Source organism: Pan paniscus, chromosome 13, assembly GCF_029289425.2.
Source record: "Pan paniscus chromosome 13, NHGRI_mPanPan1-v2.0_pri, whole genome shotgun sequence".
In the NCBI taxonomy this organism is placed as follows: Eukaryota; Metazoa; Chordata; class Mammalia; order Primates; family Hominidae; genus Pan; species Pan paniscus.
In genome coordinates, this window is record NC_073262.2 from 117,560,228 (window position 1) to 117,575,175 (window position 14,948).

General features: G+C 37.6%; 1 protein-coding gene across 1 annotated transcript in view; it reads right to left on the reverse strand.

Annotated features, from left to right (window-relative positions):
* Positions 1–1,067: 1,067 nt before the first annotated feature.
* Positions 1,068–14,948, reverse strand: part of ABCA12 (ATP binding cassette subfamily A member 12) — a 114,424-nt gene continuing 100,543 nt past the window's right edge. The window contains exons 43-47 of the mRNA XM_003812517.6: positions 14,310–14,413; positions 12,230–12,322; positions 6,826–6,931; positions 3,393–3,530; positions 1,068–2,057 (exon numbers count right to left, since the gene is read on the reverse strand). Of these exons, the coding sequence (XP_003812565.5) occupies positions 1,950–2,057; positions 3,393–3,530; positions 6,826–6,931; positions 12,230–12,322; positions 14,310–14,413 (549 nt within the window). The 3' untranslated portion in view covers positions 1,068–1,949. The remainder of the gene's footprint in view (positions 2,058–3,392; positions 3,531–6,825; positions 6,932–12,229; positions 12,323–14,309; positions 14,414–14,948) is intronic.

The window sequence follows — 14,948 nt, forward strand, 5'->3', positions numbered from 1 at the left end:
ATTAACATATCTTCATTCCAGTCTCCACAAGACACTCAGTCACACAGAGCATTTGTAAGTGTGTCTGACTTCAATGAAGATTCAGTGGTAACAGGGACCATCCACAGCATGGCTGCACAGTGAGTGAATACGCAAAAAGTATTTGAATACTCATAGTTTTAAACGTCCATTCAACCACTTCTCTTTCTCACTGGGCTTCCATCTGTTTCAGTACTTAGCCTTCTGCCATCTCACTGGTTCCACCTTTCTCCATGTCCCTTCTGTCCTTTTCTTTTGCTTCCTTTCCTACCATTGCTCAGAAACAAGCAGACAACCAGCCAACCACAACAAAGGCAATGAACAGCAAACAAATTCCTTTTATTCTTTCATGGAGCTCGGCTATCTATTTTGTCACTTGGGACCCTAGAGACACCCACGCTCTCAGAGTTATACCTTCTACTCCAAAAGGCGTGTCTACATATTATATTCAGCAAAGACATTTTCCATCCTGAAAGAAATTGTGTTACCATCTGTTAATGTACATATATATATATATTTGTAGTTAGTCAGTCAGTCTGGATATATTACAAATGATGATGCATGCTCTGACAGAAAAGTAGGAGGTTGGGAGGAACAACAAAGTATATAGTATTAGAACAGCAGACCAGATTTAAAATGAGAAAGCCGGGCAGTCTGGGTTCTCTGAGAAAGTATGACATTTCTGGAGCCTGTTAGCCAGGTAAAAAGTGTGGGGTGAAGAGCATTCCCAGCAGGAGAACAGCATGTGCAAAGGTCTGGAGATGGGGAAGACTGTGGAGCACTGGAAAAAGTGGGAAGGGGCCAGCATGGCTAGATCCCAAAGGGCCAAAGAGAAAGATGGGGATGAGGGTGGAGAGGCCAACAGGGGCCAGACCAAGTGAAACTTTGCAGGCCACATGACTCCCATTTTTAGGTTCCTGTCTCTTCCCTAACAAATGAAATGACAGCATGAATGAGTTTTTCTAAACTTTGAGTTTATTGGTTTTCGAAACAAACAGTCATGCCAAAGCTGACAAACTTGTATAGATACACACCCACACATACACACACATACACACACACACGGTACATAAAGCACCTTTCCCCAGGGCCATGTCACTTGCCATTATTAAGAAGTCTATCCTATAGCCATATACACGATTCTGGGTCACCCAGATAATTAGCTGAAAATTATCTTCATATTTGTTTTCCCTCCACAGGAATGTTTCCTGAAAAGAAACCCTTGTTCCACCCTGCAGCTTACTATTGGCAAGGCATGGCAGGAGTGAATCTAGGTTCCGTTTACCACCAGGGTAAATTGCCCTCTCTATTGCAGTCCTTATGGAAAGGCACTTTTTCGGGTTCAGCACGTCCCCATGCATTCACAGGTACCGAAAGTGACATACATATACATTGTAAACATTGTGCCCACTGCTCTGCAAATGTTCATTTGGCCCTTAGCAGTTCACACATCACAGCAGATTCATGTATTCATGTATTCATGATGATGTTCATTCTGTTGTTTTCTGGAAATAAATTATGTTGTTTGCTTGCCCGGTGGCACCTGCCACAAACCATCTGACTTTTCTTCTCCACTCTTATATTTCAACTACCAAAATCCATGCCTTTTAAACTGTCTTTTTATTGAAAGAAATAAATTAAGATATTCGTCTTGAGGTGGCTTCACCTTTGCATAAGAATCACCAGCATATACATTAGCATGCTCACAGTGTTGAGTATACAGGAATTCATTTCAGTAGCAACAACACTCACTGAACTTAGAAGGAAAAATTTCCTTTTATAATTACTTGTTAGTCTAACACAGTTGTAACTGTCCATACAGTATAATACTTTACTTTAAAATGAAGATATCTTGCGGAAGTGTATCTTCTGTGGCTTTTCTTCAAAATGAAGCCATTGGTCACATGCTGAGATTGAGTTTGCTGGAAGTGTTAAGACTCCATCTGGTCATCTTGTGAGTCAACACTTACAGTGGAACCTTGGCTCCTGGTATCAGCAGTTTCATAGGACTTCTGGTCTTTGGCAAAGTTGATGAAAACCTGATTTTTCAGGGAAAATAAAGCCATTAATGCCTGGTAAGCCAAAGGAAGAAATAAAGTTAATTCATTCTCTCTCTCTCCCCTTCCTCTCTCCTAGTGCAAGCGTGTATATATGTGTATGCAGGCCCCTATAAAATCCAAATCCTAGTTTTATACATGCTTGCACTAGGAGTCCTTTCAGAAAATCAAATTTAACTGGGGCTTGAAAACAGCACCTATATCTATGACCATATTTATGACTATGATTTTATTTATAATCATGTCAATCTTAAGCCATAGTTGACTATCTGTAGCCACATTTCTGCATTCATATGACCTACATCAATATCTCTATCAGGTATAAACAAGGAGCCCAGCCCTGTGCCCTTATTGAATGATTGTGTAGAAATGTTGAGAGAAGTTTCACTAGTTTCAAGAGTTAATGCATTGAGATAAAATTTGTATAGAAAGCCCATGTTAACACTGTGTTCAGTAAGCCAATTACTTAACAGGCAGATCTTTTCACTTTGTTTAAAGTCATTAAATCTATTAGTCATAGTTTCATCCAAAAACTATCGAGAGTCTGTATTTTGCCATGGTGCTGGTAGTTGGTCATAAGTCGAAGACTAAGTCTTCATTTTCAGGAAAGTCATGATTGTCTAAAGCCCCCATTAAAATGCCTAAAGCCCCACAAGAAGAGTTGTCCATCAAATGCAGCACCATATACTGATCCCTAAAGGCCTTACTTTCAGACCTAGTCCAATGACAGATATAATCAAACTTTCTATATGTCATGTTGGTTGAGCTGTGCAAAATTAAGACAGTACAGAAGTGATAAAGGATGACCTAATAAGTTTGTAGTTATTAAATGCAAATGTAATTAAGACAGATGATGTACGTGAACGGAAAGGATTCTGCATTTACCACTTTAATTGCCTGAATTTAACAGATCTAAAGGTCTGGCACCAAATTCTAATTACCCTGTCCAACCCTAATCCAGGAAGCCAATCAATAGAAATGTTCTTTAAGAAACCTACCATGGAAGAAGGAAGGAAAGTGTTAACAGCTGTTTGTTATGTATGTGAAAATAGTGGGTTTTTTTTCTTTATGTATACATATAACTTTATGGGTACAGATGTCTTATCAAATGGAAAAGTTAATGTCTTTCACATCTATTTTTTTAATATCCCCAAATTAAGTGAGAAATTGATTAGGCTCTTTGCTAAGTTTTTCAGGTGCAAGACTAGATATTAATTCAATTAAAAACAAATTGAATGTCATTAAAAAGAAATAACCAGAATGAATAATAATATTAATATGTGACGTTGTGCACACGGATCGTGGTATATATCTTACCTCTTCCAGAGTGGTCTGACTCACTAAGAAATTTGTAATATTTAAAGCAGTCTTGTTGGTTTCCAGCAGATCAAAAATGTTTGCGACTCCTCCTGCTGTGACTGGTACATGATACTCTAGCATGCTGAGGTGCTGATCCTGTGGGAACCAAAGGAAAAAAGTTTATTTTGCAATGTCTGGTAATATTGACATGACTAGACATAACTTTACCAAGAGTTCAGGAAAATAACTGAAGTTCATTCCACTGAAAATGATGCTACAGTATAAATAACGAGTATATTTTGAAACTAACGGCTTGCAAAGATGAGATGAAAGTTTTGTGAATGTCAAAGAGAAAACAAATTTAAAAGTTCATGAAAACTCCAAAGCATTCTATATTCATGTGAAGTTATACAGTCATTATAATCTTGCCTGGAAAAGAATTTGTGGAATGGTATTTCACATGTGACATTATGCTCAGCTCACATAAGCTTTCTCAGTGCTCAATCTTAAGAAATTTCATTTTTGTGTTAGAAGTGTTCTAAAACGCTAAAAATTAGCAGTTCCATTTATATTGGCTAAAGACAGTAGACTTCAAAAGCATTGAAGCTCCTTCAAATGACAGCTCATCCTTTTCCCAACTCACCCTAAAATTCTTCCCAATTTCTTTATTTCGGTCACCAGTATCACCATCTACTTAGTTTAATCCATTCTAGTTGCCTTGGAGTATCTTTAACAATTTGCTTTCCTGGATATTTAATCAGTTACCAGATCTTATTTATTTTTCCTCTAAAATACCTCTCAAACTTAACCTTTTCTCTCTATTTGCACCACCAGTATGATTAACTTGATGCTTATTACTCCACATCTTAGTTACTGCAACAGCCTCTTCAGAACCCCAGAAACTCTGTACACTTAACTTTCTTGCAGAAAGCAGCTGGGATAATCTTCGCTGATACTAGTTTGATTAGGATATTTTCTTATTCCAGAATCTACCCCTGTGACGCCAGTGCATCAGATCATGACCATGTATTTCAGATCCTTCTCCTCCCGCTTTGTGCATTGCTTAGCATCTCCCATTGACATGTAGTTGCATTATATCTGTTACTGCAATTGGGCCATCTTGCCTACTTTTGCTCTCAGATTGTTGTTTTGGCTATTTTCCTTCTAGACATCTAGAAACCACCACAAATTTGTAAAGAATGGTCTGCTACGGAGAAATCAGACTTTTTATTATCACTGCATTTGCCTTGTATAGCTCTGGTCCCATGAGGAACAGACCAGGGAGAATGTAATTTCATCACTCAGTGAAACAACACAGATTTCAACCCAGAAATCCACTAAAAGAGAAAGCATTACTACCAACACAATTTGTGCAAGAAAGATGTCCTTTTACTTTTAAATTTGATTTAAATTTAGATGATAGAAAATGAGCTTTGATAAGAATCATGAAAGCTAGGCCGAGTGTGGTGGCTCACAGCTGTAATCCCAGTGCTTTGGGAGACCAAGGCAGAAAGATTGCTTCAGGCCAGGAGTTCAAGACCAGCTTGGGCAACATAGTGAGATTCTGTCTCTACAAAAAATCCAAAACTTAGCAGGGCATGGTGGCACATGCCTATATGCTTGGCTACTTGTGAGGCAGAGGTGGAAGGATTCCTGGAACCCAGGAGTTCAAGGCTACACTGAGCTATGATCATGCCACTGCACTCCAGCCTGGGCAACATAGTGAGACCCTGTGTCTTAAAAAAAATTTTTTTTAAGAATTAAGAAAGCTATTCTTTCCTAGAGAAATAGAGAAGTTAGCCAAACTTGGGGAGGCTGAGGCAAAGGTATTTTATGAAGATAAAATAATTATTTTTAAAATGCAGTTTATTTTCTCTAAAATCACTTCAAATTAACATTGTGCCTTATAATTTATGGAGTATCTTTGTGGACACTTTATCATTTAATTCTCACATCAGTTTTGTGAAGTAGATGTTACTATAGTAGTACTCCCTTATTTGTGGTTTTGCTTTCTATGGTTTGTTACCTGTGATCAACCAAGTTCTAAAACTATTAAGTGGAAAAATACAAAAATAAACAATTTATAAGTTTTAAATTGCATGCCTTTCTGAGTAGTGTGATCTAATTTTGTACCACCCGATCTGGCATGTGAATCATTCCTTTGTCCAGTATATTTATGTTGTGTAAGCTACCTGCCTGTTTCTATATAAGAAAAAGCATAATGTATACCAGATTTGGTACTATCTATAGTTTCAGGCATCCACTGGAGGTCTTGGAATGTATCACCCATGAATAGTGGGACACTCCTGTATTCCTATTTACAAATGAGAAAAATGAGGCTCAGAGAGTAATGGCTTGCTGGGAATCACATGGGCACAATTGGACCTCAGCCCTAGTCTTTCCAATTTCTTTTTATCATTCCACATCTGATTTCCTTTCAAAAACAATCATTTGAAATCATCTTCTACAAATTGCCTGTATATCAAAGATGTAATAATGACAAATTTTCCTGTCAAGTACATTTATTTTAATTAAGTATGGGCTATGTTAGGTATATATGCATATATCTGTGTGTGTCCATCCCATGCCTATGCATATGTGAGATGAGATCAACTGTACAATATTTCATCTAGTCTAGAACTTGAGGACTTGATTTCTACTCAGTCCTGCTCCAACTTTTGTGGGCTTCTCTTTCAAATGAGGGGGACAAACCAGATAATCATTCTGGAGCTCTGTAGTTTTTTGGGTTTTTTTAAGAAGAAATGACCTTGGTCATATAATACCTGTCATCCCTCAGTTCCCTAATATATATAATGAGTAGATCAGCAAGGTATACAACTTGGAAACTAATACAATATGATCATAAATCCTTTGTGAGGAAGAAACAAAAATACATGTATGTGAAAGGACTGTGTTAACTTTAAGTAAGTACAAAAATATATAATTAATTGATGCTATTTGTTCATACTAAGTATGCTTTGGCATATCTTACGCATCTTGAACTAATCAATAAATTAAGATTAATAATAAAGCTGTAGTCAACTTGGAAATCACAAATGTCGCTATGACATTACCATCAAAACTAGTGAAGATCAAAAGGCAAGATAATCACTTACATTGTTGGTTTTTTGTTTGTTTTTGTTTTTGTTTTTGTTTTTTAGACGGAGTCTCGCTTTGTCACCCAGGCTGGAGTGCAGTGGCATGATGTTGACTCACTGCAACCTCCGCCTCCCAGGTTCAAGCAAGTCTCCTGCTTCAGCCTCCCGAGTAGCTGGGATTACAGGCATGTGCCACCATGCCCAGCTAATTTTTGTATTTTTTGTAGAGACAGGGTTTCACCATGTTGGCCAGGCTGGTCTTAACCTCCTGACCTCAAGTGATTGCCCGCCTCGGCCTCCCAAAGTGCTGGGATTACAGGCGTGAGCCACTGCACCCAGCCATCATCACTTACTTTTAAGTATGTTTTTGGAAAGTGCAGCTGCATGAACTTCGTGAGGGTCTCCATGGTCACTTTGTTATTCTTCAAGTGAACTTTGACAGTAAATCCTCGTCCAAACCTAGAAAGAAAAAGTGCAAAATATGATATGAGTTACATTTTGCTGAAATAGCTCTTCTGGAATTCTAGATAATGAAACAGGACCCAAGCCAACTATTATATCACCTTTTCTTTATATAAAGACTATCATTTTGCCCTAAAAGTTCAGGACATGTTGCAAACTGGAAATAGTGCACTGCTATGATTTTTTATTTCTACCTCTATATAAAATCAGAGTCTTTGGGCAAAAATTAAGTTGAAAAGAAAACATAAAATCTTGGCTTTCTATGACATTCATAAATCGGCAATGGATGTTAATTTCTGCAGTTAAATACTTCCCTTTTTTTCTTATTTTTTGTGTTTATTATTATACTTTAAGTTCTGGGATACATGTGCAGAATGTGCAGGTTTGTTTCATAGGTATACATGTGCCGTGGTGGTTTGCTGCACCCACCAACCCATCATCTACATTAGGTATTTCTCCTAATGCTATCCCTCCCCTAGCCCCCCACCCCCCAACAGGCCCTGGTGTGTGATGTTTCCTTCCCTGTGTCCATGTGTTCTCATTGTTCAACTCCCACTTATGAGTGAGAACATGCAGTGTTTGGTTTTCTGTTCCTGTGTTAGTTTGCTGAGAATGATGGTTTCCAGCTTTATCCATGTCCCTGCAAAGGACATGAACTCATCCTTTTTATGTGGCACATATACACCATAGTATTCCATGGGGTATATGTGCCACATTTTCTTTATCTAGTCTGTCATTGATGGGCATTTGGGTTGGTTCCAAGTCTTTGCTATTGTGAACAGTGCTGCAGTAAACATACATGTGCATGTGTCTTTATAATAGAATGATTTATAATACTTTGGGTACATACCCAGTAATGGGATTGCTGGGTCAAATGGTATTTCTGGTTCTATATCCTTGAGGAATCGCCACACTGTCTTCCACGATGGTTGAACTAATTTACACTTCCACCAACAGTGTAAAAGTGTTTCTATTTCTCCACATCCTCTCCAGCATCTGTTGTTTCCTAACTTTTTAACGATCACCATTCTTACTGGCGTGAGATGGTATGTCATGGTGGCTTTGGTTTGCATTTCTCTAATGACCAGTAATGAGCTTTTTTTCATGTTTGTTGGCAGCATAAATGTCTTCTTTTGAGAAGTGTCTGTTCATATCCTTTGACCACTTTTTGATGGGGTTTTTTTGTTTCTTGTAAATTTGTTTAAGTTCTTTGTAGATTCTGGATGTTGGCCCTTTGTCAGATGGATAGATTGCAAAAATTTTCTCCCGTTCTGTAGGTTGCCTGGTCACTCTGATGATAGTTTCTTTTGCTGTGCAGAAGTTCTTTAGTTTAATTAGATCCCATTTGTCTATTTTGGCTTTTGTTGCCATTGCTTTTGGTGTTTTAGTCATGAAGTCTTTGCCCACGCCTGTGTCTTGAATGGTATTGCCTAGATTTTCTTCTAGGGTTTTTATGTTTAAGTGTTTATGTTTATGTTTAAGTCTTTAATCCATGTCGAATTAATTTTTGTATAAGGTGTAAGGAAAGGGTCCAGTTTCGGTTTTCTGCATATGGCTAGCCAGTTTTCCCAACACCATTTATTAAATAGGGAATCTTTTCCCCATGGCTTGTTTTTGTCAGGTTTGTCAAAGATCAGATGGTTGTAGATGTGTGGCATTATTTCTGAGGCCTCTGTTCTGTTCCATTGGTCTATATATGTGTTTTGGTACCAGTATCATGCTGTTTTGGTTACTGTAGCCTTGTGGTATAGTTTGAAGTCAGGTAGCATGATGCCTCCAGCTTTGTTCTTTTTGCTCAGAATTGTCTTGGCTATAGGGGCTCTTTTTTTGGTTCCAGATGAAATTTAAAGTAGTTTTTTCTAATTCTGTGAAGAAAGACAATGGTAGCTTGATGGGGACAGCACTGAATCTATAAATTACTTTGGACAGTATGGCCATTTTCATGATATTGATTCTTCCTATCCATGAGCATGGAATGTTTTTCCATTTGTTTGTGCCCTCTCTTATTTCCTTGAGCAGTGGTTTGTAGTTCTCCTTGAAGAGGTCCTTCATATCCCTTGTAAGTTGGATTCCTAGGTATTTTATTCTCTTTGTAGCAATTGTAAATGGGAGTTTACTCATGATTTGGTTCTGTTTGTCTATTATTGGTGTATAGGAATGCTTGTGATTCTTGCACATTGATTTTGTATCTTGAGACTTTGCTGAAGTTGCTTATCAGCTTAAGGGGATTTTGGGCTGAGAAGATGGGGTTTTCTAAAAATACAATCACGTCACCTACAAACAGAGACAATTTTGACTTCCTCTCTTCCTATTTGAATACCCTTTATTTCTTCCTCTTGCCTGATGGCTCTGGCCAGAACTTCCAATACTATGTTGAATAGGATTGGTGAGAGAGGGCATCCTTGTCTTGTGCTGGTTTTCAAAGGGAATACTTCCAGATTTTGTCCATTCAGTATGATATTGGCTGTGGGTTTGTCATAAATAGCTCTCATTATTTTGAGATACAGTCCATCAATACCTGGTTTATTGAGAGTTTTTAGCATGAAGGGGTGTTGAATTTTATTGAAGGTCTATTCTGCATCTATTGAGATAATCATGTGGTTTTTGTCATTGGTTCTGTTTATGTGATGGATTGCATTTATTGATTTGCATATGTTGAACAAGCCTTGCATCCCAGAGATGAAGCTGACTTGATCATGGTGTATAAGCTTTTTGATATGCTGCTGGATTCGGTTTGCCAGTATTTTATTGAGGATTTTCACATTGATGTTAATCAGGGATACTGGCCTGAAATTTTCTTTTTTTGTTATGTCTCTGCCAGGGTTTGGTATCAGGATGATGCTGGACTTGTAAAATGATTTAGGGAGGAGTCCTTCTTTTTCTGTTGATTGGAATAGTTTCAGAAGGAATGGTACCAGCTCCTCTTTGCACCTCTGGTAGAATTTGGCTGTGAATCCATCTGGTCCTGGGCTTTTTTTGGTTGGTAGGCTGTTTGTTAATTAGTGCCTCAATATCAGAACTTGTTATTGGTCTATTGAGGGATTTGACTTCTTCCTGGTTTAGTCTTGGGAGGGTGTATGTGTTCAGGAATTTATCCATCTCTTCTAGAATTTCTAGTTTATTTGTGTAGAAGTGTTTATAATATTCTCTGATGGTAGTTTATGTCTCTGTGGGATCAGTGGTGATCTCCCCTTTATCATTTTTTATTGTGTCTGTTTGATTCTTCTCTCTTTTCTTCTTTATTAGTCTGGCTAGTGGTCTACTTTGGTAGTCTTTTCAAAAAGCAGCTCCTGGATTCATTGATTCTTTGAAGGGTTTTTCGAGTCTCTATTTCCTTCAGTTCTGCTCTGATCTTAGTCATTTCTTGTATTCTGGTAGCTTTTGAACGGTTTGCTCTTGCTTCTCTAGTTATTTTAATTGAGATGTTAGGGTGTTGATTTTAGATCTTTCCTATTTTCTCCTGTGGACATTTTAGTGCTCTAAATTTCCCTCTAAACACTGCTTTAGCTGTGTCCCAGTGATTCTGGTATGTTGTGCCTGTGTTCTCATTGGTTTCAAAGAACTTATTTATTTTTGCCTTAATTTCATTATTTACCCAGTAGTCATTCAGGAGCAGGTTGTTCAGTTTCCATGTAGTTGTGCGGTTTTGAGTGAGTTTCTTAAATTTGATTGCACTGTGGTCTGAGAGGCTGTTTGTTATGATTTCTGTTCTTTTGCATTTGTTAAGGAGTGTTTTACTTCCAATTATGTGGTCAATTTTAGAATAGTGATGTGGTGCTGAGAAGAATGTATATTCTGTTGATTTCGGGTGGAGAGTTCTATAGATGTCTATTAGGTCCACTTGGTCCAGAGCTGAATTCAAGTCAAGTCCTGAATATCCGTGTTAATTTCCTGTCTTGTTGATCTGTCTAATATTGACAGTGGGGTGTTAAAGTCTTCCCCTGTGATTGTGTGGGAGTTTAAGTCTCTTCGTTGGTCTCTAAGAACTTGCTTTATGAATCTGGTTGCTCCTGTATTGGGTGCATATATATTTAGGATAGTTAGCTCTTCTTGTTGCATTGATCCCTTTACCATTAGGTAATGCCCTTCTTTGTCTCTTTTGATCTTTGTTGGTTTAAAGTCTGTTTTATCAGAGACTAGGATTGCAACCCCTGCTTTTTTTTTTTGCTTTTCGTTTGCTTGGTAGCTATTCCTCCATCCCTTTATTTTGAGCCTATGTGTGTCTCTGCACATGAGATCGGTCTCCTGAATACAGCACACTGATGGGTCTTGACTCTTTATCCAATTTGCCAGTCTGTGTCTTTTAATTGGGGCATTTAGCCCGTTTACATTTAAGGTTAATATTGTTATGTGTGAATTTGATCCTGTCATTATGACGCTAGCTGGTTATTTTGTGTTAGTTGATGCAGTTTCTTCATAGTGTTGATGGTCTTTACAATACACTTGTAAAGTTAAATGCATTCTAATTTAAAGTAAGCAAGGTCTTGATAAGCAGGTCATTGGAGATTTGGTGTCATCAATAAAAATTAATGTTATTGGGGTTTTAAAAATAAATATTAAATCAATGTGCCAGCTAACGGTTTGCACCAAGAATAGAGTTTGTAAAGAAGTCACAACAGACTCTCTAAGAGCAACACAATGCCTCTTTCATCCTTTTTTCCTTATCTTGGTTAATGCTATCTTGCAAGAAAGTCAACTTGTTATACAGAAAAGTATAAAATATTCTGAAGTTTGGAGATTAACATGGATATGTATAAATGCATATACACTCTGGTGTATACAAACTATTAAATTTGATAGTAGTATGATATTTATGCACATTTCTCCAATGTATTCTTGATTAAAAGGTTTTGAATGTGGTATGAATGTTAGGTAGCTTACTGAAAGACTGTGCAAATGGCAAATGAACATGCTAGATACAATCTATGCCTTCATTTACTTGTCAAGGTCTAATTTATTATTGGGTAAACTCTAGAACTTCCACCTGAGAGTAATTTGGTTATGAATTGTTTATTATTTATTCATTTTTTTCATCTTTGGCCTTCTAAATTTATGCATTAACTAAAATACATTTATGAGTTAAATTTATGAGTTAACTAAAATATTTAAGTAAAAATTCATCAAATCCCCAATAAAATAATTTAAATTTAAGGTAAGTCAGTGACTAGCTTCCAAAGATTAGCTTGTCCATTCTAGTTTTACTACTTAGGCTGCTGAGATAATCCTTGAATCTGAGTGAGCACCATTAGATAGATGACCCAACACTATCTGTTAAACAATGCATTTGTTCTTCACCTGCTCTTTATGTGCTGCAAAGATCCAATACATTGAAACTTTCCATTCACCATAATGGCCAACCTGGTACAGAGAGCTTCACATTCTTCCATGCTAAAAGACAAAGCAGGATCATATTAGCATTCAGGATACAGAAAACTTGGGTTGAAGTTCATGAGCATAAGCATAATTGTTTGATTATGGCACTTGGAAATACTATTTTAGTTTTTTTCTTTTCTTTGTTATTTTTTTGAGATAGGGTGTCACTCTGTTGCCCAGGCTAGGGTGCAGTGGCTTGAACATGGCTTACTGTAGCCTTGACCTCCTTTGCTCTAGTAATCCTCCTGTCTCAGCCTCCTGAATAGCTGGGACGACAGATGTGCACGACATCTGGCTAATATTTTAATTTTAATTTTTTTTTTTGTAGAGATGGGGGTCTTGCCATGTTGCCCAGACCGGTCTTGAACTCCTGGGCTCAAGTGATCCTCCTGCCTTGGACCCCCACAAAGTGCAGGGATTACAGGCATGAGCCACCGTGCCTGGCCTAGTTTCTTGATTCTCTTTTAGTTTTTAGTTCTTTTAAAGGAGAACAAAAACCAATCTCTTAAAATATAAATTAAATGTCTTCAGATAGGGTTTATTACTGTTTCTTCTAAAACCAAAGGCCATCTCTCTCTCACCTGGAATACCCGCTCCATCAAACCTAGTATTTCTTTCAATCTTTGATTCAAGACCTACACTTCCTTAGAAGTGTTTTCAAAATAACACTAAGCCTTTTCCATTATGCTACGTACCCCATATTCTGTTGGCTTTCCTATTTTTGGATTTATAACTAGTTGGCCTGTACTTGATTATACAGTCTCTAATTTCATGGTCTATCATAATTGGAGGTGATTTTAGGCATTACCCTGTCCACCTCTTACAAAAAAGCCAATGGAAATTAAATGATTGGCTCCATTGTGCTGGGGCAAACTATGATATAAACAAGTCTCTTGATAATAAGCAAATCTAATACTTTTTCTACTATATGACAATTATAATGCAAACATAAACTTAATACAAATTATAAGACAAGGCCATCCTCATAAGAGAGGCATGGATGAAATGATTTAGTGTCTCTTATACTTAGCTGATTGGAAGTGTCTGCTTCGTGGAGGAGAGGCATGTGAGCTGGTTCTGGAAGGACTGGTAAGATTAGAAGTTGGAGAGATTTTGTGAAAAGACCATTTCAGGCCAGGCGGGGTGGCTCATGCCTGTAATCCCAGCACTTTGGTAGGCCAAGGTGGGTGTATCATTTGAGGTCAGGAGTTTGAGACCAGCCTGGCCAACATGCTGAAACCCTGCCTTTACTAAAAATACAAATATTAGCTGGGCATGGTGGTGGGCACCAGTAGTCCCAGCTTCGTGGGAGGCTAAGGCAGGAGAATTGCTTGAACCCGGGAGGTGGAGGTTGCAGTGAGCAGATGTTGTGCCACTGTACTCCAGCCTGGGTGACAGAGTAAGACTCTGTCTAAATTAAAAAAAAAAAAAAAAAAAAAAAATTTCAAATAGAAAGCACAGCCAAAGGAAGGGGCTTGGAGAAGGGAAAGGGTATGGAGATGGGAAGAATGCAGAACCAGGAAGGAGTCATCCAGATTGACTGATAGGAGAGGGTGTTGCAGGGGAAAAAGACTGAGCATTTAGATGAGGCCATAGAATGGAGAGCCTTGCATGTTGAGCCTAAAGATTCTGAACTTTATTTGACAGGCAATAGGGAGCCACAGACGAGTTAAGAGGGCCATAAGTCATGAGAAATTCGATGTTAAAAAGACTGCTTAGACCTTAGACTCCGTCCCACCACAGGAACTATATTCTCACCACGAAACCTGCCTGACTTGCTCCTACTACTATAAACATAAAATAGTTTGATTGAACTGTGGGCATTCGTTGTCTATACATATACATATACGTGTGTGTATATATTTTGTATGTGTGTATATATATATACACACACACATATATATGTATGTGTATATATTTATTTATGTTATACAGGATTACCTTTTCCCATCTGTCATCCTAAGATTGTGTGGATTCGCTTTAAAGATTCCACTCAGTTTACCTGTGAGATGTGAGGATGACGGAACATTTGTTCTGTACTTCTTCTGAAATGATCTTCCAGAGGTGCCGTTTCGACTTCGGATCCATCCCAGAGCTCGGCTCATCCTTAATAGAAAGTTACAACAAAAATTTATCAAATTAATTAATTTTTGATGAAGTTCTTTTCATGAATTACTGCATTTCACTTCCCTAGAACAGAAATACTTTTCGAGGTCCTGTGACTAACTTGTTTTATACTTAATAGACTTCTTTCTGCTGCTGTCAAAAAGCTCAAAATTAATCATTTAAAATTGTCAATCTGTTTTAAAAAGTGTCTAAATGAAGTTGACACCCTGTTACTTTACATCCGTCTCTTATGTTTCTTTGGAAAAAAATTCCACTTCAATTACTGGCAAATTCTTATATTTAATTCTATCTTGCCACATATATAAGCCACATCAACAAGATTACCACCCTGTTCCTGGTAGCAGAATTGTGGCTATGAGTGATAATATGCTATGTGAAACAGAAAGAACATAATTTGATATTTCAGTTAATTTGTTTGAGGTATATTTTTAGTTTTCTGTTATTAATTGAAATTTAACACTCCTTGGGAAATAAAAACAAGATTTGTAGAAATTGCCAAGTAGAAAGATGTATG